Below are 24,352 nucleotides of genomic sequence, written 5' to 3' on the forward strand. Positions count from 1 at the left end.
CGATGCACCGCTTGTATTTCACGGAGACGCTCTACCTTATCCCTCTACGATTTCCTACAACACATACGCCACTCACCTTGACGCTTGCCCTGACCGTCCAGGTACTCCGGGCCCCTGGCAGAAATGACCCCATCGGTATTGGTGACCATGGAGTCGAATGCCGTCAGTGCGGGATCCGAGCAGCTGGTGTGCGAGTTGTGCTCCAAGTCTTATCAGCGGCGTAAGTATCCGCTTGTCCGCCTTCGTCGTTCCCTCATGTTCTCTGCTACTGTCTCACCGTCTCTCTCCGTTTCTCACACACTTTATGCAGGCGACTTGCTTATGCGCCATCGGAGGCGCTGCCGGGGTCTGGCCAAAGGTGGGACTCGTCGGAAAGCCTGCGATGCATGTGTTCGGGCCAAGTCCAAGTGCTGCTACACCCATCCTACCTGCTCTCGCTGTATCAAAAGGGGAACAAAGTGCCTTTACAGCGCACAACCAGCTGTCCAAGCTTGGGCTTGCGCCGAGCACTTGAAGGAACCCTCAGGCGTCCAAATCCAGGGCCTTCAAGCCCATTCCTCCGGGGGTAGCCAATCCCCTATTCATGACCTTCCGACCTGGAATTTTCCGCTCTCGCCGTATCCTTTGGATACCTTGGACTTCAACACGGCAGATTTTACAAACGTGTCTCCCATCTCGCATCTCGAGTCTGTAATTGAGAGATCGTATGTACCGCCCACAACTCACGATGACCCATCATCTTCGTCCACTGGACAATCCTCGGGCGGCGGAACGAGGTCCCCCTCCAGCCCTCCGATATCGTCGACACCTCTCATTCTCACTCGTGTCCTAGGCGACTACGCTTCGTCACTGATCAAAGGCTCTTGTCTCGCTCCATTTCTACACTTGCCAAAGGTCAAAAGCGTTGAACCCGACTTGGCGTCTTTCCCTTTCACCTCAATGGCCATTTGCAGCAGTACCAGCATGAATCTCTCGACCGACAAGCGGTTTTTCCGGCGGGCCATAGAAGCAGCGCGCCATGGGCTGATTCTGAATTTTGTGAGTACTCCTGGGGCCCGGCTCGGTCCTAGTCACTTGTTGAGACGTCTATTAGCCATCGTACGAATGTATGCAGCAGTGGGATGCGATACACGCCCTCTTGATATACGAGACCTTGGAGCTGAAAGAAGGCATTGGCGTTGAGTCTGAGGGATGGAGACTCGCCATGCCAGTCAAGAATCTAGAAATGAGCTTTCTATTGAAGGTTTAGCACCGTCCCTATCGACCGAATCCCTCCACCAGGCTAATATGATTAACACTCGGCAGATGACAAGAAGCTACATCGAGCCATACGTACAGATTCGCAGCTGTGACATGGATGCTTTCCGCGATCGCAACTCGTCACCGTGTTCGCCGCAAACAACGACATGGGGTCGGTGGAGGACCACCGAAACAACACGCAGAACAGTCTTCATTGTCAACATGATCAACTTTCTCAACAATTATAATCCTACGACAAGAAGCACCTCGCCTTATTACGAACCGCTGAACGACGACCTCATTCTCAACATGCCGTTGCCCTGTAGCCAGACCGTGTGGCTAGCATATGAAGAGGAGAGTTGCCGACTTGCCATGAAGAATCAGCCTTTGTTCAATCATTCAACACCGGAATTCGATCAACCCACAATGGAAGCACTGTCGAGAGAGACTTGCTTGAGCACTATCCTCTCTAAATACAGCAAGGAGAGCATTCAAGCTGCGATTGGCTCACATGTTGGAGTGGGCGACTCAGACAGTTTGAGACGCCTGATCATACTCTGCGCTACTGAGCAGTTTCTCTAATTGTTATGATCAAGACTCCAGATGCTTGAAGCACAGAAGCTTCAGGAGGCCTTCATGAAGCATTGAAGCGGACCTATGGACGGGCTATATCAACGCTCTCGGCACTCATCTTTCATATATATGCCTCGTGATCGATCATCCATAGTATCTTCCGCTCTACTCTCATTCGTCTAGCTGTGTGACAAGATTGACAGTCTCGGCCACGCTCGCAAGCTCCAATCCCAGCAGTTTATTGGACAGAACCTCATCTGTGACATAGTTCGACTTCAAACCAGGCGTGCAGCCGTAAGCGGTTGCTCGAACCAAAGCATAGGCACCACTGAAGTCGCCAGCACCCAGCTTTTGGACAGCAGCATGAATTTGCTCTTCGGTCGTTGTGTTGTTGACGGTCCATTTCGCACCAGTGGCATTCTCCAAAGCAGCCAAAATCTCATTTTGGGTGGTTTCGACGGACGAGACAAAGAGATATCTGTTGGCAGTCTCCTCGGGTCTCTGCAGCACTGCCGCAACGGCTTTTCCAAGGTCTTTCTCGTTTGTCATGGTAAACGTTTTGTTCCCACCGTCCCAGATGGTAGCAGTCTTGTTGGCGATATCGTACTCGAGAAACCCAGTTCGCAGACCCTGCGTTGCCCGGTCAGTTACTTTCCAGCTTCTAGAACAATCCAAGCACTTGAAGGGCTCATTACCCAGTCGAACAACAGCGAAGTAGCAATCCCCGTCCAAGAGAATGTAGCTGATTGCTTGGTCTTCAAGTACTCGATCAATTCCGATTTCTGGCCAAAGAGCGGCAGCAGCTGAAGAACAGCAGCATCCTGGCTACTCGACGAAAACTCAGAGGGCAAGAAACGCTTGACTCCGGCGTTGATAGCGGCGTCAACGAGTTTCTTCTGCTCGCCAAACCCAGCAGCTCCCAGAGCAGAGATGACGGCATCCTGGCCCTTGAAAGCAGATTGGAGATCAGATGCGGTAAAATCTGACTTGTGAACGGCTACATTAGGCGGGAAAGTAGCAGGGCTGTCTTGGCGGGAGATGACAGTGATGTTGTATCCGCCGGCAGTGATTAATCCTTGGAGGATAATTTTGCCGACACTACCACTGGCCTGGAATAGTATCAGTAGATGAGTTGGTGACAAGGGCAGCGTGGGATCTTATGAACACATACACCAACAATAACAACGTTCTTGTAAGCCATTCCGAACTTTGTGAGGTGATATCGCTGGCTACTAAGTCAAAGAGTTTATCAAGAGGATGCAAGAAGTGGTATAAGTATGCTTCGTTCATCCGATGTTGTGCTTTGACAGTGCAAGGCTGGTGATTGTGTTACTGAATGCCTTGATCTTCGGGAAGCCGACGGCCAAGCGAGGGCATATGCTCTATATTTATACCTAAGAATAGCACCACGAAAAAGGTACAGCTTGATAACAAAATCCCGAATACCTGAAGCATATATCATGTTGACAATCACAATATGGTAGACCCCCTACGACCCTAGACATGCTTCGAATTGTTGACCAGCAGTTCCAGTCATCTAGCAACTCAACTCACTTACAACCGGTCCGCTCTTCGACTAGCTCCCGAGACGGGACGTTAGACTACATGAGGAACAATCGCGGATCATCATTGGCTCATTCCTCCAAGTCCGACCGCTTGTGACCGATCATCTCATCGATCCTACGCATGAACCAACAACGATTCTGCTTAGAAATGCGGACGCAGCTCCGTCATGTCCGCCGTCACCAATAGGACGCTCCTCCGCACCTCCGCTACTCTCACTCATAGCTCTCCTATGCACTTCATCAATCTAAAAGGCAGTAAGAGTTAGTCAAACAGTGTTCCCTTTAGCTCGACTGCTGAGAAGTGCAGCGGCATCATCACCCGATAAGTCAACGGCTCTACGTGACACCTCCAGTAACGTCCATGACTCGCAGGGTCATTGCATCAGGGCGCTCGTGTCTCGAGTGTCGTCGGCGCAAAATCAGATGTGATAGGTCGCTGCCCTGCGCATATTGCACGCGGATCAAGCTACAATGCAGATATCCTTCATCGCGGCCCAACGGAGACGCTGCTGAGGATGATGATCTGGCAGCCCGAGTACGGTCTGTTGAACAGGCATTGCAGTTTCTGGAGCAAAAGATGACACATATTGCGGATTTGCTGCGGTTGAGTCCGGCGCCATCGACCAGACAGCATGGGAACTTTGCGCAAGACCATGAGCTCTCATATGTATGAACGCTAGACTCTCATTTGCGTTGGGGAGATGTCTCACTCTCTATAGGACGCCGCCCTCAACTTACCAAGTCCAAGCTGGTCTTCTCCGCCGAATACTTCACAAAAGAACGCATGTCATAGCAGCAGTGCAGAGACAACCAGATATCGGCTTCTACCGTCGTTACCATTGACCAAGTTGGGTGAAGCATCACAACATGAACCTCTCCAACTACTCCACCCCTCACCCGCAAAAGCCCTGTTCATCTGGCAAACATATCTCGATGTGGTCGACCCTCTGATTAAGATACTTCATGTTCCCTCTGCCCAAAGGCACATCATGAGTTTGATGCAAGGTCGTCAAGAGGCTGTGGACGCACCCATGGAATGTCTGATGTTCGCCATCTACTATTCCAGTGTGATCTCGCTATCGGCAGCAGATTGCCTACAAGAACTGGGTGAAGAGAGACACATTTTGCTACAAAGGTATGTAGTATTGCCATGGATTTCCGGTATTCATTCTAATAAGCGCCTGTGTACCGGCAATGGGCAACTCCAGATATAAACAAGGGGTTGAGCAATCACTGACACAGGCAAACTTCTGGTGCTCGCGAATTATAACCGTTTTGCAAGCCTTTGTTTTATACCTGGTAAGTCGGTCTTTTCTTGATCGAAGCATAAAGTTGAGCAGAGTTTGTGTCTAACCCAAGATACGTTTTGTTAGATCTGCGGACGACAAGACGTAAATGGCCCCGACGTTCGCGCTTTGACCAGACTCGCCATCGGCAATGCCCTGAGGCTTGGCCTACATCTTGACATTCCTGGCATTGGCGTCTTTGACCGAGAGATAAGGCGCCGTCTATGGTGGCAGATTTGCACCTTGGACGTTCGAATCGCTGAAGATTATGGCTGTGATCCATCCGTTATTGAGCCAAACCCTCATACAGAGCTGCCTCTGAACGTCAACGATGCCAGTTTACATCCTGATATGGAAAAATTGCCGATTTCACAACCTGGACGAAGCGAGATGCTGTTTAGCCTGGTGCAATTCGAGACAAGCAATCTTGCTCGACGAATCCTCTTCTCTGATCAGTTCTCCCAGAGCAACGGCTACCAGATGATGACTGAAGCAGACAAATGCCAAGCAGTGGACGACTTCAGGGGGCGCATTGAGGAGCAGTACCTATCGTACTGCGACACGACAATTCCCCTGGACTGCGTCATTGTCAGAAGCAGCCGACTTGTCCTCGCAAAGTTGAAGTTGGCTGTTTGTAAACCGCGTGCGGACCAAAACCACGGTATGCCTCTACGGGACAATTACCGCGAGGCATGTGTGGACGTCTTGGAGCAAGCGCGAGCCTTGCAACAGTATGATGGCGGACGCCAGTGGCTCTGGCTCTTTGAGATGGACGTCGACTGGGATGCCCTGGCGTATCTACTCTTGGATATTTGCATGACGCTCGCATCGCCGTCATCCAGCGAGCCAATTGACGTGCCGTGGGATGTCGTGAACGAGACTTACAACCATTGGGAAAACAAGCCCAGTGCTCGTCGGGATCATCGCTGGACCAAGATTGAAGAACTCCGTTCAAATGCTTTATCTCTGAGAGAAAAGGTGCAGGGCATCATACAAACACCTCAGGCAAGCTCAATTTCTCACCAATTCCATGGTCCATCAGGAGATCTGCCAGACCTCGCCGTCGAAACCCCTCCACACCGACAGCATGAAACCATCTCGAGTGTCTTTCACAAGCCTGCTGCGGAGTGCACAGGCATTGGTCTAGTACCTTGCAAAGCCACAGACCACAACACACAGATCCAACGATCGCACTCGGCAGGTAGGCAAGAGTGTGGGACCAATCCTGCAGGGGATCGGTGCCCCCCAAGCTGCGACCCTGCCCCCATATCGGCCGCCCCGGCCGAAGAAGCCCAGTATGAGGCGAGCACAGCAGACTTGCCGGGAAAGGGGACTGTGTGTGAATGGAGCGCTTCTCTCATCGAGAAATATTGGGAAGTTGCCGGACACGACTGCAAAGGCTTCAACCTGTGGCAATGAACGGATGCATTTCTTATTTTCTTCTACAGCGGAATGAAATGAAGCTGGACTGCGACCTCGGTATATCAAGGCCTCAATCATGGACTGAATGTCCAATTGATTGCTTCTTGTTCAACCTAAGACATTTCCGGCGAGGTTTCAAGGGTCTCCGAAGACTTGCAGCTTTGCTGTGTTACATGCATTTGCAACTCCGAGGTCCAATGGCGTCCGTGTCACCACGGATATATGTGAGCGAGGGATCAGTTATCAAACCTCCTGCTTGAGACCTGTCGCAAAAGAAGACTATATGTTATGAAACAAGGAGACTTTGGTCAGCTTTTCCACTGCTATGCGTACCTTACATGCCGCTACTGCAAACAAATTGGGGCACATAAGTAGGGAAGTGTTCGTGTCAAGCTCCCACTCGTTCGGCTAAGGTATACATATATACTGTAACACGCAGGTAGCGATCAGGATCGAACATGCATTACTCTCGCTATTTTTAGCTATTCTTGGGCTACACAATTTAGACTATTGCTGAAGCTCCGAATGTCGTTCTTCGGCCACAATTGAACAGGTCATCCTTGCTTAAGCATGGAGAATTGGGCTCCAACGTATCTTGCTCACGAAGTTGGTGGCGCAAGCCTTCCACTCCTTCAACTTTCCTGTATCGCAGCTGGGCGCGGCCCGCATCAGCCAGACATTTGGAAAGTACGCACGTCCATGTGTTAGAGGTCATGAGACAGGGGTTTCGGCTGTGGCAAAACAGCTCCAGGAGGACCAAATTCAGCATTCGAGTCTCTTCGTCATTCTCCCTTTGCTGACTTCCTTTGTAGGTCCAGCTCGTCTCACAATGAAACTGACACAGATCAGGAATGAGATATAGTCTCCAGAGTTCACTATCTGGAGGTGAGCTGTTATAAGTCACCGCAGCAAAAGAAGAGGTCTGCAGCCCTCTAATTCAGCAGCGCTAAGAAAGCTGATCTCAGATTTTAGCGCTGTTCCCTACCTACTGAATGTTATACCTGTTAACAAGATGCTGTATGGCATGATATTTGTATAATAAGCAACCTGGAAACACCATCATTCTCTCTTCACAATATGAGTCCCGGGGCACGAGTTACACTACTAGTATATACCAGCTGACGCCTACAATCCTCAGTGCGAGAGTTTAGAAACTTCTTGAGCACCATTTCCCATTCTGAAGCGTCATCTCAGCGAGTGGGTATTATTGCAAGATGAGTCTAAAAATGGTTCTAGGTAGCACAACATCAGCCCCATCAACACAAGCTCGGACTTTGTTTTCTGCAGGGTCGACTACTAATCTAAACAAACAATAGCTTCGATTCAGCCTCACCTACCGGCTATGCACGAGGCATGTTGTCGCTACTAGTATCTACATCTGGTTGCTCGTAAATCTTTAGCACCGGGTACAATGACAGGGGTGAGGCCTGCCAATTTCACCCCTGGATAAGCTGAGAACAGACCACGGAGTGAGTGCCGAATGCCTTGTTGGGTAGCAGTTGTATTGAGTTCTTCCAATCTGTTACTATCGTATATATATAGGTACTCGGCAGATGCCGGAGTCTTGTATCTTCAGACCATTTGTCGCCAGCCTGTCAAGCCAACATCCATTCCTCCCGACACTCGTTAACCTCTTTCTTCCCAGCCTTGACCAATCGCCATCATGACTTCCCAAGGAGAAACAAAGGGCAATGAGGCCACTTGGTCGAATAGCCTATTCGATTGCTGTAGCCCAGCCGGGCTTTGCTGCTTGACCTGCTTCCTGCCCTGCGTCACATACGGAAAGGCCCAGCACCGAATGGCGCACGGCAGCTTGGATGGCTACTCATGCTGCAACGCATCTGTAAGGCTTTCTCCAGCAAACTCAGAGTTGTGCAAGTAACCTGACACGGCTTGGCTTATTAGTGTATTGTCTACGCGCTGCTCGTCCACTGCGGCCTGGGATGCATTCCCACCACGATGCAACGAGGCGAGATTCGCGAGAAACATGGCCTCGAGGGCGGCTGCTTTGGCGACTTTTGCAAGTCCTGCTGGTGCACCTGCTGCACCCTGATGCAGCACGAGAAGGAGCTGGAGCAGCGCCAGGCCCTTCTCCAGGGCTCATCAGAAGCGTACAAGCCCAACGGCGGCATGGTGTACTCGGACCAGACGCAACAGAATAACCCGGGCTATGCGTGAGGAGTTGAATCATTCCATTTGGGGGTGTTGAGGCGTGCCATTGATGCATTTCTATTCTGCTTTAAAAATCTGTGATTGTTCTTTACTTGGAGAGATAAGGATCGGCAAGTTCAATGAAAATCGCAGTCAACCTGTGATACGTTTCATTAGTGGAGGACACCAGCTGACACGGGCATGCTACGATACCCACGAGGGTCAAAGGGAGACACGGGAGGGTGTATTTGGCTGTTTTTCTTTTCTTCTTTTCTCATTCAGCGTCTTTCAGTTGAGGTTTCCTTATTCTGGGTTAATTCACATAGAACTGACTTGAACATTGTTAAGTGAGTGTTTGTGATGTTCTTAAGTCAACTGTGTGTACACAGCTGCATTGTAGCCCTAAGGTTCCACGAGATGCTTCAATACCAGCAATAAAACTCATCTGGTCTGTAATTCGTCCCAGATTCGACCAACTTTGAAGCCAATCACCACCACTCTCAAGCCCATCAGGTTGCTCACCTCATTCCCTCGATTCATCACGAAGCAGTGAAGACGGCTTTGGCTAAACCCAGCGTTCAGCTTCACAGAAACTGAGTGCTGCTATAGTGCGAATGGCACCAAAACCAAGCACATACGACCATAGGTAGTGGAAAATTCGGGGTCCCGTCTGCTCCCCCATAGACAAGCCACTAACCGGCAGATTAGTAGTCAGGTGGGTGACCACTGGCGAACACCGGCTGTTGTATGTTTTTACTTTTTTTTGCCGTTGTTTGTTCCTGCTTTCGCCTTCATCTTGCTCCTTTGTGATCCTTTGCCTTGTTGTTGTGCTGCGATTTCTGTCAGATGTGACCTTGCTCCACCATCGAGTTGGTTGCGACCTTAAAACGTGGGGTCGTTGTCTGTCATACTCCTCCTACAATCGATCCCAGTGCGTAATCAGTGCCTCTACATTAATTCGTCTCGTTCTATGTCCATCTATATCACCTCTACGCTCTCCCTTCCTAAGTAACATATCAGCAATCTAAATGACACGAATCGCTTACAGTCCAGGTTCAATAAATCATCCATCCTCTCCCCTGACATCACACCCAACCCAACCCCAACTCCACAAACAACCCCCAAACATGCAAACAACTCTCCCCATAGCATTCAATCCAAGATCCAACCCCTTCCCACACTCCCCCATCAATCGGCACCAAAGAGACAAGATCGATAGTCTCAGCCATCCAAGCCACTGACCTCCCTTCTCCTCTTCAAATCAACCAACCAACTTCTCCAACTTTCTACCCCAACTTCTTGGGATTCTTTCACTAGGGGGGTTAAGCTTAGCCCGACAGCCCGACTAAACGCAAGACCTTCTCCAATGGCTTATTCTCGAAATGTCTCCCAGACGTCATTCAACCCCCCTTCCCCTTCTCAGCTGAGCCAATGCAATTCCAAGCTTATCAGACGATCGAGGCGCCACTTCGATTGACTTTACGCGAGAACCTGTAATGAAGTTGCCGCCAGCATTCTGTCCCAGGAAGGCTTGAAGGCATGCAACGCAGGATGCAGGCCAATTGTGCGTCCAAGGCCACCAGGTGTTTGTGAATCACGATCAGTAGAACAGGCAGAGTAGACGATTGCAATCGGAAGACTAGATTTGGTATCATGCTTATTACAAGTACACCTAGTGACTAGGATATTCACCACAGCCATTATCTTACACCCATATCCAAACCTGGTATATCCAAACTCAAGTCATAAGTATGCAACAAAAGAAAGTCGTAGCGCGTTATATACAGGAAAGATACATAATGTTCTTAGACATGCTCCTCGTGAGAAGGAGCCGGGACGTCATGAGCAACCTGCTTATCGTGACTGTCCGTAATGGGGGTATCGCTGTCGTGGTCGGCAAGCACGTCGAGATCGACGCCCGCCTTTCTGCGGATGTTGGCCATGTGCTCCGGGGGCGGGGGAACCCATTTGGAGCTCTTCCACGGCTTGACATGCTCGAGATACATGGTATCGATCTCCTCGAGGGTGCGACCCTGGCCTTCAATGACGAAGAAGTAGATGATGAGGGCGCCAACAAAGTTGCAGGCAGCGAAGACGTAGCCATATCTGCACACGCTAGGTTAGAACGTGCTCACTACATGAAAGCCGAGAGGCAATTGAACATACCTAAAGTCGATGGCACTGGTAATGAACGGGGTGAAGAAACCGATGCAAAAGTTCCAGATCCAGTTGCTGGCAGTGGACAGCGCCATACCCTTGGCACGGTAGCGTGAAGGGAAGATCTCGGCCTGGATGGTCCAGATCATGGGTCCCCAAGTGGTGGCAAAGCCAAGAATGAAGAGACAGGCGAAGACGATGAGGACGACACCTGGCGTGGGTGTGTTTGCGGGATCGTTGAGATCAAGCATGAAGTGGCCGACAGAGGCGAAGATCAGGAAGCAGCAGAACATCCAAATGGAACCGCCAATGAGAGACTTGCGACGACCAAAGTGCTCGACCATGTACAGACCAATAAAGGTGACGGCAAAGTTGATGGTGTTGAGGATGATCTGGGTGACGAAGGAGTTGATCTGCACCGATTTGAAGATGGTCGTGCCGTAGTAGAAGAAGTAGTTGGCGCCGGTAAGCTGCTGGAACATCTGCAGAGTCATGCCGAGAGCGATACGATAAGCCATGCGAGGGGCCTTGAACATGCCGACGAACTCCTGGATAGGGCTAGTCTTGATCTTGTCTTCGGCGCGGAGCTTGCGCTCAATCTCCACGATCTGGGTGTGGACGGCCCAGTGGTTTTCTGTGGCTCCGTACACACGGCAGATGGTCTGCTTGGCTCGTTCTTCGTGACCATGTCGGAAATCGTATCGAGGGGTCTCGGGGAAAAGCAAGATGCCAAAGCCCAAGACCAGAGTCCAGATCCAGCCCAGGCCAATGACGATCCGCCAACTGGCTGAGCTGTCAGCTTGGTGTTTGACAGTGCCATAGTTGAAGCAGGCGGCCAGGAAGATGCCCATGGTGATGAAGAGCTGGTAAGCGCAGACCATGGCACCTCGGATCCAGGCAGGCGCCGTCTCGGCCTGGTACATGGGGACAAGCAAACTCAAGGCACCAACGCCCAGGCCGGACACGAATCGGCCAATCATGACCTGATACCATGCCGTGACAGACGCAATCTGGATAACGAAACCGATGGACACAATAAGACTCCAGAACGAGATGGAGGGCCTGCGACCAATGCGGTCGGCGATGGGTGCGGCCACCAGGGCTCCGATGAGAGTACCGATGGACAGGAGAGCGACAATGAGACCGGAGCGGACATTGCTGAAGTACTTGGTGCCATCAGAGTGGGTTTGGCCAAATCGGTCCAGGAAATCGGGCATCTCAAGGAAACCCGAGATCTGACCAGTGTCGTAACCGAAGCTGGGTAGGGAGACGTTAGCATTGTCGCGTCAATCTTAAGCTTGACTTGAGACAAGCGGCACTTACATCAATCCACCCATTGAGACCAAGCCACCCATGGCCCAGGACCGTCCAGTCACACGTGGCAATGGAGAATAGTCCAGGCCAGAGACTGATGGACGGCCATAGGCGGCATCGTGCTTCTCCGACGCAGGATCATGCTGGTCGAAGGTAACGGTCATGAAACCGCCCCTTCTGGAACGCATCTTGAATTTTCAAGCTTGTAATGTCGGGGCCCTTGAGTGGCAGTAAGGGGCGTCGTGTCTGCCTGAGGCTATCACGAGGTAGGTAGGTGTTACCCTATTTGTGTGAGACCGTGGAGGTGAATGTGTATATAGATATACGAGAGAAGACGAGAGCCAACAAGCTGGACAAGGCGTTGTGGCTAATCCAGAAGCTTTGGCTCCCCTACTATAGGCAGAGTGATGTAGTGGTGATGCTGGCTGTAATGCCGGTGGTGTATAGCTGTCTCAGTCGAACAGGATAGTCGTCGTGGAGGAGGGGAGGCATCGGGGTATAAATCCTCTCCCGCATGGGCAGAGCCGCCACTGATGCCCCGGCAGCTCCCAATGACCTAATTGCTGGCACAACACCCACGCCATACGGTCACGATCAGGAAACCGTGGGACCCCGGCCCAAGTCCGGCGGTTTGGTGGGTGGTGAAGCAGGCATCTCGAGCACCTCACGCGCTTTAGCCCCGGATTGAGCACCACGAACGGACCAGCCAAACGTCTTCCCACCCCACGGGTTCAGGCTTGGGGAAAACGGGCCTCTCAGCGAATGGAATCCTGGGGAACTGGCCGACTAGGGACCGCACAGGGGGGCAAGTCAGGTGTGAGGCCGAAAGCGAACAACCGCGAAGAGGCTGGAAAGGACGTGGCTTGGGGCCCTTCATTGGGTGACAGCTCAGCCCACCCATACCGAGCCTCTCCTTGCACAAATCGGTCCTACTCTCGCGGACGTTCTCCAGTTTGCTGTGGAGAGGCGAAGACCGGAGAGACAGAGAGAGTGTGAGAGAGCAGAGAAAGACGGACATGGAAGCGGGCTCTGCTTCGCCGGCCCCCCTGACATGATTGGCCCGTCACCCCCGAGCCAGCGGGCAGGAGCGAGGTGAAGGCGAATGAAAAGCAGGCAATCGCGATTGACCGAGGCTCCACCAGCCTGAGAAAAGCTCCACCGCAAAAAGCTTATGTACCGCCTGTGTATCCGGCACCTGCCAAGAGGCGTGCTTCAGGGCGATCTTGCCTGGCCCTGCTACTTGTGCTACCTGCCGGGCTACAAGGGTACTTTGTCTGCCGGTGGTTTCTTGTTTTGGGGCCATGTCTCGGCAGACTCGGGCCCCGGTTTTCCCTTTCCTTCTTTTTTTTCTGCATCCTTCTTTTATGCTGTTAAGGTGAGGCTTTACTAGTAGCAGAAACATGCGTATGATTCAGCAAGCCGCAGTTGCAGATCCAGCCCACAATATTGAAACGCTGCAATTCTAAACCGCGCATTGCAATATTGTCTTCTCTATGTAAATCTCTTCTCCAAGAACAATCTTTGTCTCTTCACGATTTTGAACCCGAAAAGAAAAAAGTGATAGACATAATCGCATCGTCAATGCTCTGCAGGCCGCCCCCAAACTCCTTCCTCCAACCCGTCAACCGCTCCTTCTGACTGGACGCCCCATGACGTCGTCTCTACCGCCCCGGCTCCGGCAAGTGGGGCAGCGCCAAGCACCGTCGATTCCGGCCTGCCCTCGGCACTTCCAACCAGATGACGTCGTGGCAGCGGATGCTTCTTGTCGAAACTCGTATGTCCAGGGAATATCATAATCATGTACATACGGAATCAGCAGGGGGGAGGGCATAACACAAATCATCGCCTGCATGGATGCGGTCAGGGGCGCCTCGTGGAAACCGGGCACAGGAAGCTGGGCATAGGTCACGATTGAGTTATCGACAATTATCAGGCCTTTTGACCTTGTACATGTTCTGTGCGTCCATGGGAAGAAGCTGACGAGCCCTCCCCCCCGACCAAAGCCACACAAAAGAGCAAGAAGCCCAGAGAAGCATCCACAAGCCGCACCGAAAAATCGAGAAAAACACCAAAGAAGAGCAAACAGATGGAGCAAGTAAAACTCCCCCGAGTCAGCAGACGTCGTCCCTTTCGGTCCTTTACCATGCAAAACGCGCGCGTTCCGGACAATCTTCCACTTTCCAGTCTCCAGTTCTCCCCAGTCTCCAGTTCCCTCTCCAGTCCCCATGACCCCAGGTATCTGAAATACGCTCTCCGTGCTCCGCTGGCAAATATCATCACCTCCATGCGGGTACCGCAGGCCCTCCGTGTCCGTGCTGATTCAGCGGCGCTTCTTCGTCGCCATCTTTTTTCCCTCCTCTCGTGTCATACGTCTAATGAATCCTCCACCACCAAACCACATTCCTGCCCGTCTCTACGGGAAGCATAAACGGATACGCAGGAAAGCCCAGCCCCGAGAGGGGAAAACATCCCGAAATCAATCAACTGACCTGGCCACCATCTCCTCATTTTGCCTTGTTGTCATCCAAACCAGCCAGCATCTTCCCTCCCCTGTTTGTTCCCTTCTTTCTCATGCCGCCTCCTGCACAACCCAGCCTCGGCCCCTCCGGAAACAGAGTTTCAACCGTCTCTTGTCCTTATATCTTCCTTCTCCAGATTTGATCTGCTTCTTCTGCCACACACGAACAAGATTGAAGAACGAGGCGCCGAATCAAACACCCGCCTGTGACATGCCAGATCCCCCTTCCCATCAGCCATGCCGCTCTCCCATCCAGCTTTATCCCTCTTATGATCCTAGGATACTAGAAAACCAAGAACCACCATCACAGGGGGAGGCTGCCGAAGAAAGGCCAGAGTTTCAGGCCGCCCTTTTTGCCTCCTCCACCTGTCGGCCACCTTTTTTCGTCTTAGAATAAATGTCCCAACGGCACAATCTGATTTGATGCCGCTCTCCGTAGCAAATGTAACGAGATCTGGCCCAACTGTCTCTTGCCAAATCATTAATTCACCGGTCGGATTCGCCTAGTTGCCGCCACGCACGTGCTTCAGCCGCACCCAAACGGCTGGCAACGACGGCATTATCCCCGTACCTGCAAGGTAAGCAAGGTAATAAGGAAAGGCAACTTTTTTTCTTTCTAGATCGATACAACCCCAGATGGCCAAAAACAGGAAAAGCACGATTTCTCGTGGCAGCCACTTCGGCAAGTCCTCTGCTCCCATAGCACCACTTTGCCTTGTTCAGCTATTGCTCAGGACAAGCCGACGTCCCTTTTGCCCAAATCCTGAATTACCCTGTTAGATGGGAAAAGCCACAAAAAGGAATCACTTCGAAACTGCCTAGGTAGATAGGGCCGATGCTACTGAATATCGATCGACGCAGCCATTACTCCGGCAACGTCAGCTTCTGTCTCCGGAGACGCACGATTCAAGATTGAAACTCAGCTGCAGTGCAACACAAGTCGAGGTTAAACTTTGTCTTATTCTCCACGCTAAATGAATCGCGACTGATGCTACTCTGTATACTTTGCCAGTTCATCGCGGAACTTTCCATGTCAGATTACCAGAGCGTCCGCAATCCCCTTTTTGTCCCGTATTTGCTGCCGTGATTTTTTTTTTTTTTTTCTTCTTCTTTTGATATTTTTCTGTCTCTCGGGGGGGCCTTTGTTTCCTTTTTTTTTACTCTTTATCACAGATTCTGTGCCACAAGGTCATTACTAGCCCGTACGCCACGCGCCATCCTTCGTTTCTATTACCGTTCTATGCGTCCGTTTTCGCTCTCTTCATCTCAAATGTGCAAGTCGTCAAAAGGAAAAGAATCACCCCCAGACTTTGCCAAACACTCAAGTTCAGCATCTGGAGAAAGCCTCGTGGTTTCCCATCAAGAGGCCATTCCACGCCTGAAAGCACTGGGACAAACGAATGTCCTTTACAGCTCCTCGGCGGGAATGTGACCCTCCACCTGGCTCAAAGCGGCCAGGTTCACCTCTCCAACACGCTCGAGGCTGGCCGGGTCGCCAGCACCAGCCAGCAGACCCACGCACTCAATCACGTCCTCGGGCTCCAGGAGATGCCATTTGGCCAGCGTCACCTTGGTGCTGGCTCCCACAGTGACGGTGAAGACGTGCTGGTCTTCCAGGATCGTGCCACATGCTCCGTTGAGGCTGCGGAACATGTCCTCGTCGGTAAAGTCGTCTCCAGAGCAGAGAGCAAACTCAATCTTTCCGGGGTAAGGGTCCTTGTCGGTCGGGGCGGCTCCCGGGTTGTGATAAGTGGCCACCAGTCGCTTGGCGATCTCACCCTTGTTGATGAACGTAGGGCGCACCTCGATGTTGGCCTTGCCAGGCATCACCTCGACCTCCCATCGCTGGGCAATGCCGGTCTCGAGCTCTCGGTGACACTCGCGTGACATGTGGAGGCCTTGCTCCGGCTCGGCCAGTCGATAATGCCAGGTCAGGGCGCAGCGTTTTCGCTCGATGAAGGAACCTAAGGATAGTGTGTTAGCTTCTGCTTTCTGTCTTGTCTTGCCTTAACCCGTGATAGGATTGTTCTTTGAGGCAACTCAAACTCGGGATAGACAGCAACTCACCTGGAACCTTGTCCGTGTAACGCTGGAACACCTCCATGACCTCTGCCTGCCAGCCCATGTCAAACTTCTCTGCCAGGTTAACCCACTCGTCGCTGCCGGGGTCTCGCATGAAACTACCATGCTCGGCAGAGAATCCGATCCGGGGGATGTGGCCGAGATGTTGCTGAAGGAACTCTTGGTCTCGGCCAGAGATGATCCAGACCGCGTTCCTGGGGTCCGATGCAAGCGACTGCAGGTAGCGGATGATGCGCTCCGAAGGAACAGCGGCGCTCGGTTCGCGCACAATGGGCGTGAGGGTGCCGTCGTAGTCAAACATGAACAGGCGCTTCTTGGCGGCGCGGTAACGGGACAGCAAGAGCGCGCGGTCGAGAAGGGGTGTCGATGTGACTGAGTTGGTCTCGCTCAGCGCCGCGTGGAACTTGCGGATGAACTTGGTGATCCACGACTGGACATTCTGCGTCGTGACGTGGGTGTAGAGGCTTGTCTGCATCTTGACGCGCTCCTCCTCAGACATCTCCAGAGCCGCGTTGATCTTTTCCGCCACGCCCGTCAGATCCCAGGGGTTGATGTGGATGGCGTCGCGGAGACTACCCGCGGTGCCGCTGAACTCGGAGAGAATGAGTGGGCCGTTGCTATCCTTCTGGCAGACAACGTACTCGAGACTTGTCGTGTTCATTCCATCTCGCACCGAGGTGATGAGGCCAATGTCTGCGGCCCGGAGCAAGGCAAAGTACTCGGCCTGGCTGAGGTACTGGGGGTAGTGCTGCACAGGCGAAAAGCCGAGACTGCCGTATTCGCCATTGATCTTGGTGATGAGCTCGTTGACTCGACTGGCGTTCTTGTTCTCCGGGTCACCCTTCTCAGCCTCGATGCTGGTGGGCGACGTGACCTGGATCAGGACCACCTTCTCGCGCCAGTGAGGGTACAGCTCCAGGAAGCGCTCAAACGCCTGCAGCTTTTGAGCAACGCCCCTCACGCTGTCCAAACGATCTCGGCCGACGATGATCTTCTTGCCTTCGTACATCTTCAGGACGGCAGCGTGCTTCTCGTTGACGGTGTCCGCCCAGGCGGCGGTCTCCACCTTGGCGGCGTCGATGCCAATGGGAAACACTCCGACCTGCACCCTGGAGCCATAGGCGTCGATGCCAAGAGTGTCAGAGGGGAAACCGAGGATGCGGGTGCAGCAGCTGAGGAAGTGGCGCGAGTAGCTGTAAGACTGGAAGCCCACGAGATTGGCGCCCAGGACACCCTCAAGCACCTCCTTGCGGCGGGGCAGGCAACGGAGGAACTCGCTGCTGGGGAAGGGCGAGTGGAGGAAGAAGGAGATGTACATCTTGGGAGCCCGCTGGCGGAGCATGCTGGGCAGCAGCATCAGATAGTAATCATGAACGATGACAACGTCACCAGGCTTGTAGATCTCAATGATCTTGTTGGCGAACTTCTGGTTCATGCGGTAGTAGTCGGCCCACTGCGCCCGCTCCTTGCGGCCATCCGTGGGCTCGTGCTGCTTGTAGTGGAAGAGTGTGTAGAGATCGTGCTCAGCATAGCGCCTCCAGCGAGCCTGGTCCTTGAGCATGATGCCATCATCGGTGGCCTCGCTCTGGTCAGCCAGCCAGACAGGCACGGTGCGAATGGTTGTGCTGTGGGACAGCTGGTGCTCCAGCCGCGTCTGGTCTGCCTTGGGGATCCAGAGCCCGTCGACTGGGGGAGGCGTGGGCAGCCGAGTGGTGGCATCGATCGGGACGGGAGCCGACAGCGAGTTGGCAGCACCGATGGTGGTGGCCGCGGCTGAGGGGGTATCTGGAGGAGACAGCGGGTCGTTGTCGGGGTTGGCAATTTCGCCTGTCCAGGCCACGACTGTGTGATTCCAGGGCGTCGCGTCGGACGAGAGATAGGCGAAGGAGTCGATGAGGGCCGACTGGCCACGGCGGGGCTTCAGATCCTGCGCAGCCAAAGTCAGTCAGAATGATGGCTTCCCACGGGCGGGGGCGACGGAGGAGAGCAGCAGAATGAGGCAATCAACGCAGAGGGAGGAGGGAGATGTCTCAGAAAATCAAACAAAGCTCGTCTGCCTTGATCTCGCCTCGACCAGTGCCAAGTGCTTCAAGCACAGACAAGCTTAGGACGTCCTCAAAGCGATGCCCAGCCAGGAAAATGCACTCACCCAAGCACCGCCCTTGTGGTATGTCACAGCATGGGGGATGTTGAAGGTCGCCGAGATGATGTTGCCCGTCAGGAAGAGCTCGGGGTTGGCGGCGCGAATCTCAGACAGAGACTCACGGCGCGCCATTGTGCCGGTTGCGCGCGAGGTTCCCGGATGGTTTTGTGTTTGTGTCTTGTCGACGTCGGTCGGTGCTTGCAAAGTCTCGAGGAACCTGTGCTGGAGGAGGGGGAGGGGTACAAGGTCAGCGGCTGGCAGAAGGGCGTTAGGCGGTGCTTGGCCTCGTACTGTGGTGCCAAGCGCTTCGGAGGCTTGGTGCCGGCTGCTGAGGGAAGGCTCAAACTGTTGACCGACAGCGAGCACCTGCTACGTGTGGACGACGAGGAGAAGAGGAGAGGCAGGAGGAGTCACAGCTGCTCCTGGAGTTGTGCGGGTTCAGGGAGAGAATGGGCAGGAGGAGGGAAGGGTGAGAAGGAGTGTGGCTTAAGACGACGGCTAGTATTCTGGGGGGGCGCAACGTTTATCTCCTTTCCGTCGATTGATGTTCTCGGCCTCGTCTTTGCTGAGATGGCCTGTGACTTGGCCGCCGCCCTATCGGGAGCTCCAGCTGCGGGTCGTGGCCCCTTGTCAGCCGTAACTTGTTCGAAGCTTGTTCTGCGGCATTCTGCAACTGAAGCAATACAAGAGGGGCATTTTTACCATACGACAAGATGGAATCGACAAGGTACACGACTGCAAGCGTCCAGCTGCCCATAGGAGAAGTACCTGTACTATTACACGTCGTGCGTGGGGGGGGGGGACCAGGCGGGATGGGTCTGGTAGGTATTGGCACACGGTGCAACACTGCTGAGATTCTCACAACCTCAGCCCACACAACCGTCAAATGGCATTCACACCAAACCACTGAGATGCTACAGTAGTCGCCCTCAACACCACGTCCATAAATTCACTCACAGAGGAGGGGTTATGGAAGGCTGTCCGTATGTTTACCCTCGGGCCGAATCAGCGTCTATGCAGACTTTTTCCCTGAGTACAACTATGTGCTTCTTTGATCGTCTGCAGCAAGAAGACTGACGGAGTGGTTTGGTAGAAACCTAGCCACAGACAGTTCACCTGCACTCTACGCTCACGCTCTCAACTCCGTAGTACCGTATCTGCCTCGTTCAAGGTATCTACCGGTGCGAAAGTGGCTGGCGTCCTTGCTGCCTTGCTGAGAACTATTAGCAGTATACGAGTAAGTGGCCAGTACAGCCAATAAATGTCAGTGAAATGACCATCACCGGCAACCTGGTGCGGTGGAGCGGCACTAGGCAAGTCCAGCGCAAGCGTCCTGGAAGCCGAAATATGACCAATGGAGCCAGATGGTTCACGGCAACCCATCGCCAGACCACAAGGCTCGATGCCCGCAATACGGAGTAGCGAGGCACCAGCGGAGAATCTCCGTACGGAGTAAGTTGAGCGGGGGAGAGCAGCGATGGCTCACTCTTCCCCCCCCCCCCCCCCCCCGGGTAGGTGAGAACAGCCCCTTTTTCCAGATGCTTCCCAGAAAAAGGAGCTCATTCAGGAGAAGGGCAAGCCTCCGTATTGACCTGAACTGGCATGCTTCATATTATGAGGTTCAGACTTTCCTCACTAAACAAGCAGCGGTGAGCGTTCCGTTCCCGGTTGTTAATCTCAGCCATGTTGATAGCGGCAGCTGAATTCTTGGAAGTGGGCTGAGGCACGGAGTAACCTTCCCAGCTGTGTTGGATGCATCGTGCGTCTCGGGCAGAATGCACCGTCTCAAACCTGGTGTCAATCTTGAACGGCCACTCTTCCAGAGGTTCAAGTACTGGGCTAATGCTGCTTCGTCGCGATTTTTAGCATGTGTGGCATACGAGTACAGTACCTAGGTAGGTAGTGGTCGTACAAGTACAAGTAGAAGGTTGCCTGTTGATCCCGTCCCTGGCAGCCCGCTCAGATCTCCACAGCCGTGCGTTGCTAGAGCCGCAGAGAGACACCATCGCTCAAGCGTCGCATCGGAGCAGACACTCCTGTCACAGATTCTCACGTACGAGCACTTTACACATGCAGATGGATGACCTCCACCAAGCAATGGGTGTTGATCAGCTCAAACCTCGAATCTACCATATCACGGGAGGCTGAGAATCGACGTGTCTGCGTATGAGACACCGTACCTAGTAGATCTTGCGGCTCAAGATAAGTCTTGCACGTTCCTGAATCGAACAGTGGCAGATGGATCTACGGAGCATTTTCACGTGCTTTTCCCCAAGCGCGTACCCAGTTGCATTTCTACCCACGTCACTCCAGCCCAGAGGTGTGGATGCGAAAGGCTTTTCTCCAGCCAGCCAGAGGCCAGTAGAGGGGGGGAAATGTCGCGCGTCACAGCAGCCAAGGCAAGGATTACTGGGCCGATCTGCGAGTTGTCAAAGGCTTTGACACGGAAAGCCGTCATCGTTGGGCCTGTCCACTGAGTGGGAAAACGACGCTAGGAGCGTCTCGTGGAACTGCATGTTTGTGCGGCTACGTCAACCTTACGCGTGGATTTGCTGGACTGCGTTGGGATTTTGCACGAAGCTGTTCCAGCTGTCTCTAGGTAGGTATCTACGAGTAGGTATCCTGCTGGAGATGATGGGATTGAATATGGAGCATTGAATATGGCTGAAGGAAAGTGGTAGGTATCTGTCAATGAGATCTCAAAGGAAGCAGCGGTATTTATACCTACATACTGCAGCAATGTGTGCTAGAATGCCCTGTTGCAGGTGTGTTGTGAGGTTGTGTGTGGCTTCTTTCTGTATAGCTTCCATTTTGGTGTTTTGTCTCAGTCCAACCACCCAGGTGTCACCTTGCTCTCCCACGGCAGCACCACGTCTTTCATAGATCCCATCAAGGTCCACACACATGAGCCAGGTCTCATCACCGATTCGCCAATTGCAAAGAGTTGCAACCCATCTATGTGACAATGAGATGCCATTCCATCACCAAATCTTCCGTCCCAGGCACAGCTCACGCCAAAACCCCTACCTACCCTGTAATATTTCCCCCACAATGCAGTATCACGTGACCACCCACGCCCATGCCCAGTTCTCTCGCGCTCTCTCGCTTCCGCCTCTCGGTATCGGCGTCACCTCGCTTCAACAACCCACAACATCCGGATATCCGCCGACAATCAGCCATCGATCGCGACAACAGCCTCAGCCTCGCGCAGCTCGCCTTTGCCATGTCGGCCTCTCCCCCGCCGTCGCCGTCGCAGCACGCCACCGCCCACGCCTACGCCAGCAACGGGCTCGAGATCCTGCAGGCCGCCAGCGATGCCGCCCAGGCCATCCAGAACCACCATCCGCTGCAGAATGCCGCCGCCGAGGCCGTTGCCCAGTCCCATGCCGTCGGCGTGCCCATCGCGCCCGCGCCTGAGATGCCGCCGGGGCAGCTCCAGGGCCAGCTCCCGGGACAGCTTCAGGGCCAGCTCCAGGGCCAGCTGCCGCAGCATCTCGTCGCGGGCCCCGGCGGCGTCATGCGCGATCCCACCATCAACCCCAAGCTGACGCGGCTGCGGCGCGCCTGCGACATGTGCAGCATGCGCAAGGTCAAGTGCGACGACTCCAACATGCCCTGTCGCCCGTGCCGCGAGCTGGGCGTCGACTGCACCTTCAACCGTGAGACCAAGCGGCGCGGGCCGCCCAACAAGCACGCCGAGGCTGCCAAAGCCGCCAAGCGGGCTCGCATCGACCCGTCCGTCGTGCCTCCTGGCTTCCCCTCGTCGCCGTCGCCCCAGAACGCCGCCAAGACGCTCATGACGATATCGACGGACAGCGTCTTGGATGCCGAGGCTATTGCGCCAATGCCCGTGCTGGAGCTCCTGGTGGATGACTTCTTCACGTACATTCACCCGCTCGCCCCCTTCCCCCACGAGCCCACATTCCGACACTCGTTTGCGAACCGGGAGGATCGCCTGAAGCCCGAGTTCTTGGGGCTGCTGGCTAGCATGATTGCCGCCCTGGTCGCATCGTTTCCGCGAAGCGCGAGAGAGCATCTCAAGGCCCAGCACAGCACGCACCTGTTTCCCAAGGCCATAGTCATGATTGAAAAATGTCGTGACATTGCCCTTCTCACGCGGGGAAGTCGATGGGTTCTGAAGCAGCCAAAGACGCTCGACGATGCTGCGACCAGCTACTTCCTTGGATTGGCATCTGGCTATACTTCCCAATGGAATGCGTCTCGCCACTTCATGGCCGAAACGCTGACTCTCCTGAGAGAGCTCGGCTTCAGCAGGCCCAAACACCCTGGCGAGCTGCCCACCTTTGGGAGTGACAGCTTTGCCCCCGACTCGATGCCTTTCAACCACGTTAAGGACCAGATTGGCAAGCGCATCTTTTGGTGTCTTTTGCTAGGTGTTCGGTATGGCTTCTCCGTTGTCCCGTGTCTGCTGTCTCTCATACCTAGTCATGGCTGCTGACCTCTTCTTGCAGCTCGTTTTCGCAGCTGGGAGCATCGCATACCGACATTGTCATCGCCCCGTCTACACCCAGTCTTCCTTACCCTGCATACCCCGAAAACGTGGATGACATTTGCGTTCTTGCAAACGAGATCATCCACCCGGCGGAGGGCAGCGTGACGCTTCTCACGGGCTTCCGGTTCGCCATTGACATCTACACAACCATGAACGGCGTCGTCAGCCTGGAGCTCGCGTACGGCATGAGCACCCTCCCATGGGCAGACCAAAGGCTGCTGCTCAGAGATGGTCTCTTGGCTGCCAAGAGCATCATCGATAACCTCCCCCCAGAGCTCCAGCTGGGGAACACTGGGGGTGAAACAGACCCTTTGGCCGGCATGGAAGACGCCGGCCTGCAGTACGTCCCGCCAGTGTGGCCCAACACGCAGCCGCCACACGACGTACGCAACATCATCAAGACGCAGCCTACAAGACGTCGACAGCTGCAGTACGAGATTCAAAAGGCCAACATTTTCGTATCGCAGCTGGCTACGAGGTCGTATTTCGTGGAGCTGTATTTCAACCTGAGAGATGTTCACCTTAGTGAGCAGCAGCAGACTCTCGAAGTTGAAGGGACGAGTGACGAGGATAAGGCCCTTCAGGATGCGGACGACAAGGAGATTTTCGAGTTCATGTCTGCCGAGCGGGAAATTATCGTGCAAAACCTCCTTACCGTGCTGGGTTCCATCTCACAGCGAAATCTCGAGCCGAATGGCGGATCTCTCATCAACAAGATTCGCCAGGTTGCGTCCACGCTGCTCAACGATGCCCCCGAGAGAAAAGGACCGTTTGCCATCAAGTCAGAAGAGGCTCTGTCGCAGCTTCTCGAGGTGCTTATGAAGCTAGAGAAGACAGGCCCCGTACCCGTGGGAGAGACCCGCGCGCCAGATCCGCTCCAGATGACGGCGGAAGACGAAGAGGAAGAGCTGCGTCACTGGGCTGACTTGAGGGATTATCAGCTGCGTTATGCTGCAAATGCAGGTTTTGCAGGAGAACTGTAGGGCTCCTTGCTTTTCTACCACGGTTCGCTTCTGGAGGCCGGGGTTGACGGCTTCGGGAGTGATGTCGCTGCGTGGAATCTGCCCGAGTCTCGACTGGGCTAGCGACTTGAAGTGCCCTCGTTGTTGTGTAAAAGTAATATGAGACCGATATGTATGTACTATAGTCTAACTGTAAGAGTCGAGTAAGAGTCAACCTCAACGCAATATTACTAAAGAGAGCTGCAGTGACAGCAACGTCAAGGTTTTGCATGTCCCCCGCCTCGATTTCATCAAGTCCAAGCAGCATGAGGAATGAAGCAAGGAGCGGCTTTCCAGCATCCCAGCAAACTACTGTCTTTGTTGATGCTGCTGTTGCAAGTGCCAAATAGATCTATTTCCTTCTAGTGTCGCTACATTGCGCTTGTCT

General features: G+C 53.6%; 7 protein-coding genes across 7 annotated transcripts; 4 read left to right on the top strand and 3 right to left on the bottom strand.

Moving 5' to 3' along the window:
* Nucleotides 1-255: 255 nt before the first annotated feature.
* On the top strand, nt 256-1,821 carry TRIREDRAFT_62622 (uncharacterized protein; the record flags this gene model as incomplete). The annotated part of the gene is made up of 3 exons (XM_006965682.1): nt 256-1,038; nt 1,094-1,243; nt 1,306-1,821. 3 exons carry the CDS (start codon nt 256-258, stop codon nt 1,819-1,821), a joined length of 1,449 nt encoding a protein of 482 aa, XP_006965744.1.
* A 162-nt stretch (nt 1,822-1,983) lies between these two features.
* TRIREDRAFT_4179 (uncharacterized protein) lies at nt 1,984-3,013 on the bottom strand (the record flags this gene model as incomplete). The annotated part of the gene is made up of 3 exons (XM_006965504.1): nt 1,984-2,442; nt 2,508-2,921; nt 2,984-3,013. 3 exons carry the CDS (start codon nt 3,011-3,013, stop codon nt 1,984-1,986), a joined length of 903 nt encoding a protein of 300 aa, XP_006965566.1.
* Nucleotides 3,014-3,544: 531 nt separating this feature from the next.
* On the top strand, nt 3,545-6,082 carry TRIREDRAFT_71556 (uncharacterized protein; the record flags this gene model as incomplete). The annotated part of the gene is made up of 5 exons (XM_006965683.2): nt 3,545-3,632; nt 3,731-4,044; nt 4,097-4,512; nt 4,586-4,676; nt 4,751-6,082. The coding sequence occupies exon 5, from the start codon at nt 5,054-5,056 to the stop codon at nt 6,080-6,082; it is 1,029 nt and encodes a 342-aa protein (XP_006965745.1). The 5' UTR covers nt 3,545-3,632; nt 3,731-4,044; nt 4,097-4,512; nt 4,586-4,676; nt 4,751-5,053.
* A 1,666-nt stretch (nt 6,083-7,748) lies between these two features.
* Nucleotides 7,749-8,263, top strand: TRIREDRAFT_108018 (uncharacterized protein; the record flags this gene model as incomplete). Its single annotated transcript, XM_006965684.1, has 2 exons — nt 7,749-7,928; nt 7,991-8,263. 2 exons carry the CDS (start codon nt 7,749-7,751, stop codon nt 8,261-8,263), a joined length of 453 nt encoding a protein of 150 aa, XP_006965746.1.
* A 1,778-nt stretch (nt 8,264-10,041) lies between these two features.
* TRIREDRAFT_62380 (galactose permease) lies at nt 10,042-11,871 on the bottom strand (the record flags this gene model as incomplete). Its single annotated transcript, XM_006965834.1, has 3 exons — nt 10,042-10,342; nt 10,403-11,650; nt 11,717-11,871. 3 exons carry the CDS (start codon nt 11,869-11,871, stop codon nt 10,042-10,044), a joined length of 1,704 nt encoding a protein of 567 aa, XP_006965896.1.
* Nucleotides 11,872-15,328: 3,457 nt separating this feature from the next.
* TRIREDRAFT_48707 (glycosyltransferase family 20) lies at nt 15,329-18,856 on the bottom strand. The gene is made up of 3 exons (XM_006965835.1): nt 18,457-18,856; nt 16,293-18,234; nt 15,329-16,189 (listed from the first exon to the last, which is right to left on the bottom strand). The coding sequence occupies exons 1-3, from the start codon at nt 18,580-18,582 to the stop codon at nt 15,633-15,635; spliced, it is 2,625 nt and encodes an 874-aa protein (XP_006965897.1). The 5' UTR covers nt 18,583-18,856; the 3' UTR covers nt 15,329-15,632.
* A 3,111-nt stretch (nt 18,857-21,967) lies between these two features.
* Nucleotides 21,968-23,946, top strand: TRIREDRAFT_62432 (uncharacterized protein; the record flags this gene model as incomplete). The annotated part of the gene is made up of 2 exons (XM_006965685.1): nt 21,968-22,851; nt 22,923-23,946. The coding sequence occupies 2 exons, from the start codon at nt 21,968-21,970 to the stop codon at nt 23,944-23,946; spliced, it is 1,908 nt and encodes a 635-aa protein (XP_006965747.1).
* Between the last annotated feature and the right edge of the window lie 406 nt (nt 23,947-24,352).

This window comes from Trichoderma reesei (assembly GCF_000167675.1).
Source record: "Trichoderma reesei QM6a unplaced genomic scaffold TRIREscaffold_10, whole genome shotgun sequence".
NCBI classification, from domain to species: domain Eukaryota; kingdom Fungi; phylum Ascomycota; class Sordariomycetes; order Hypocreales; family Hypocreaceae; genus Trichoderma; species Trichoderma reesei.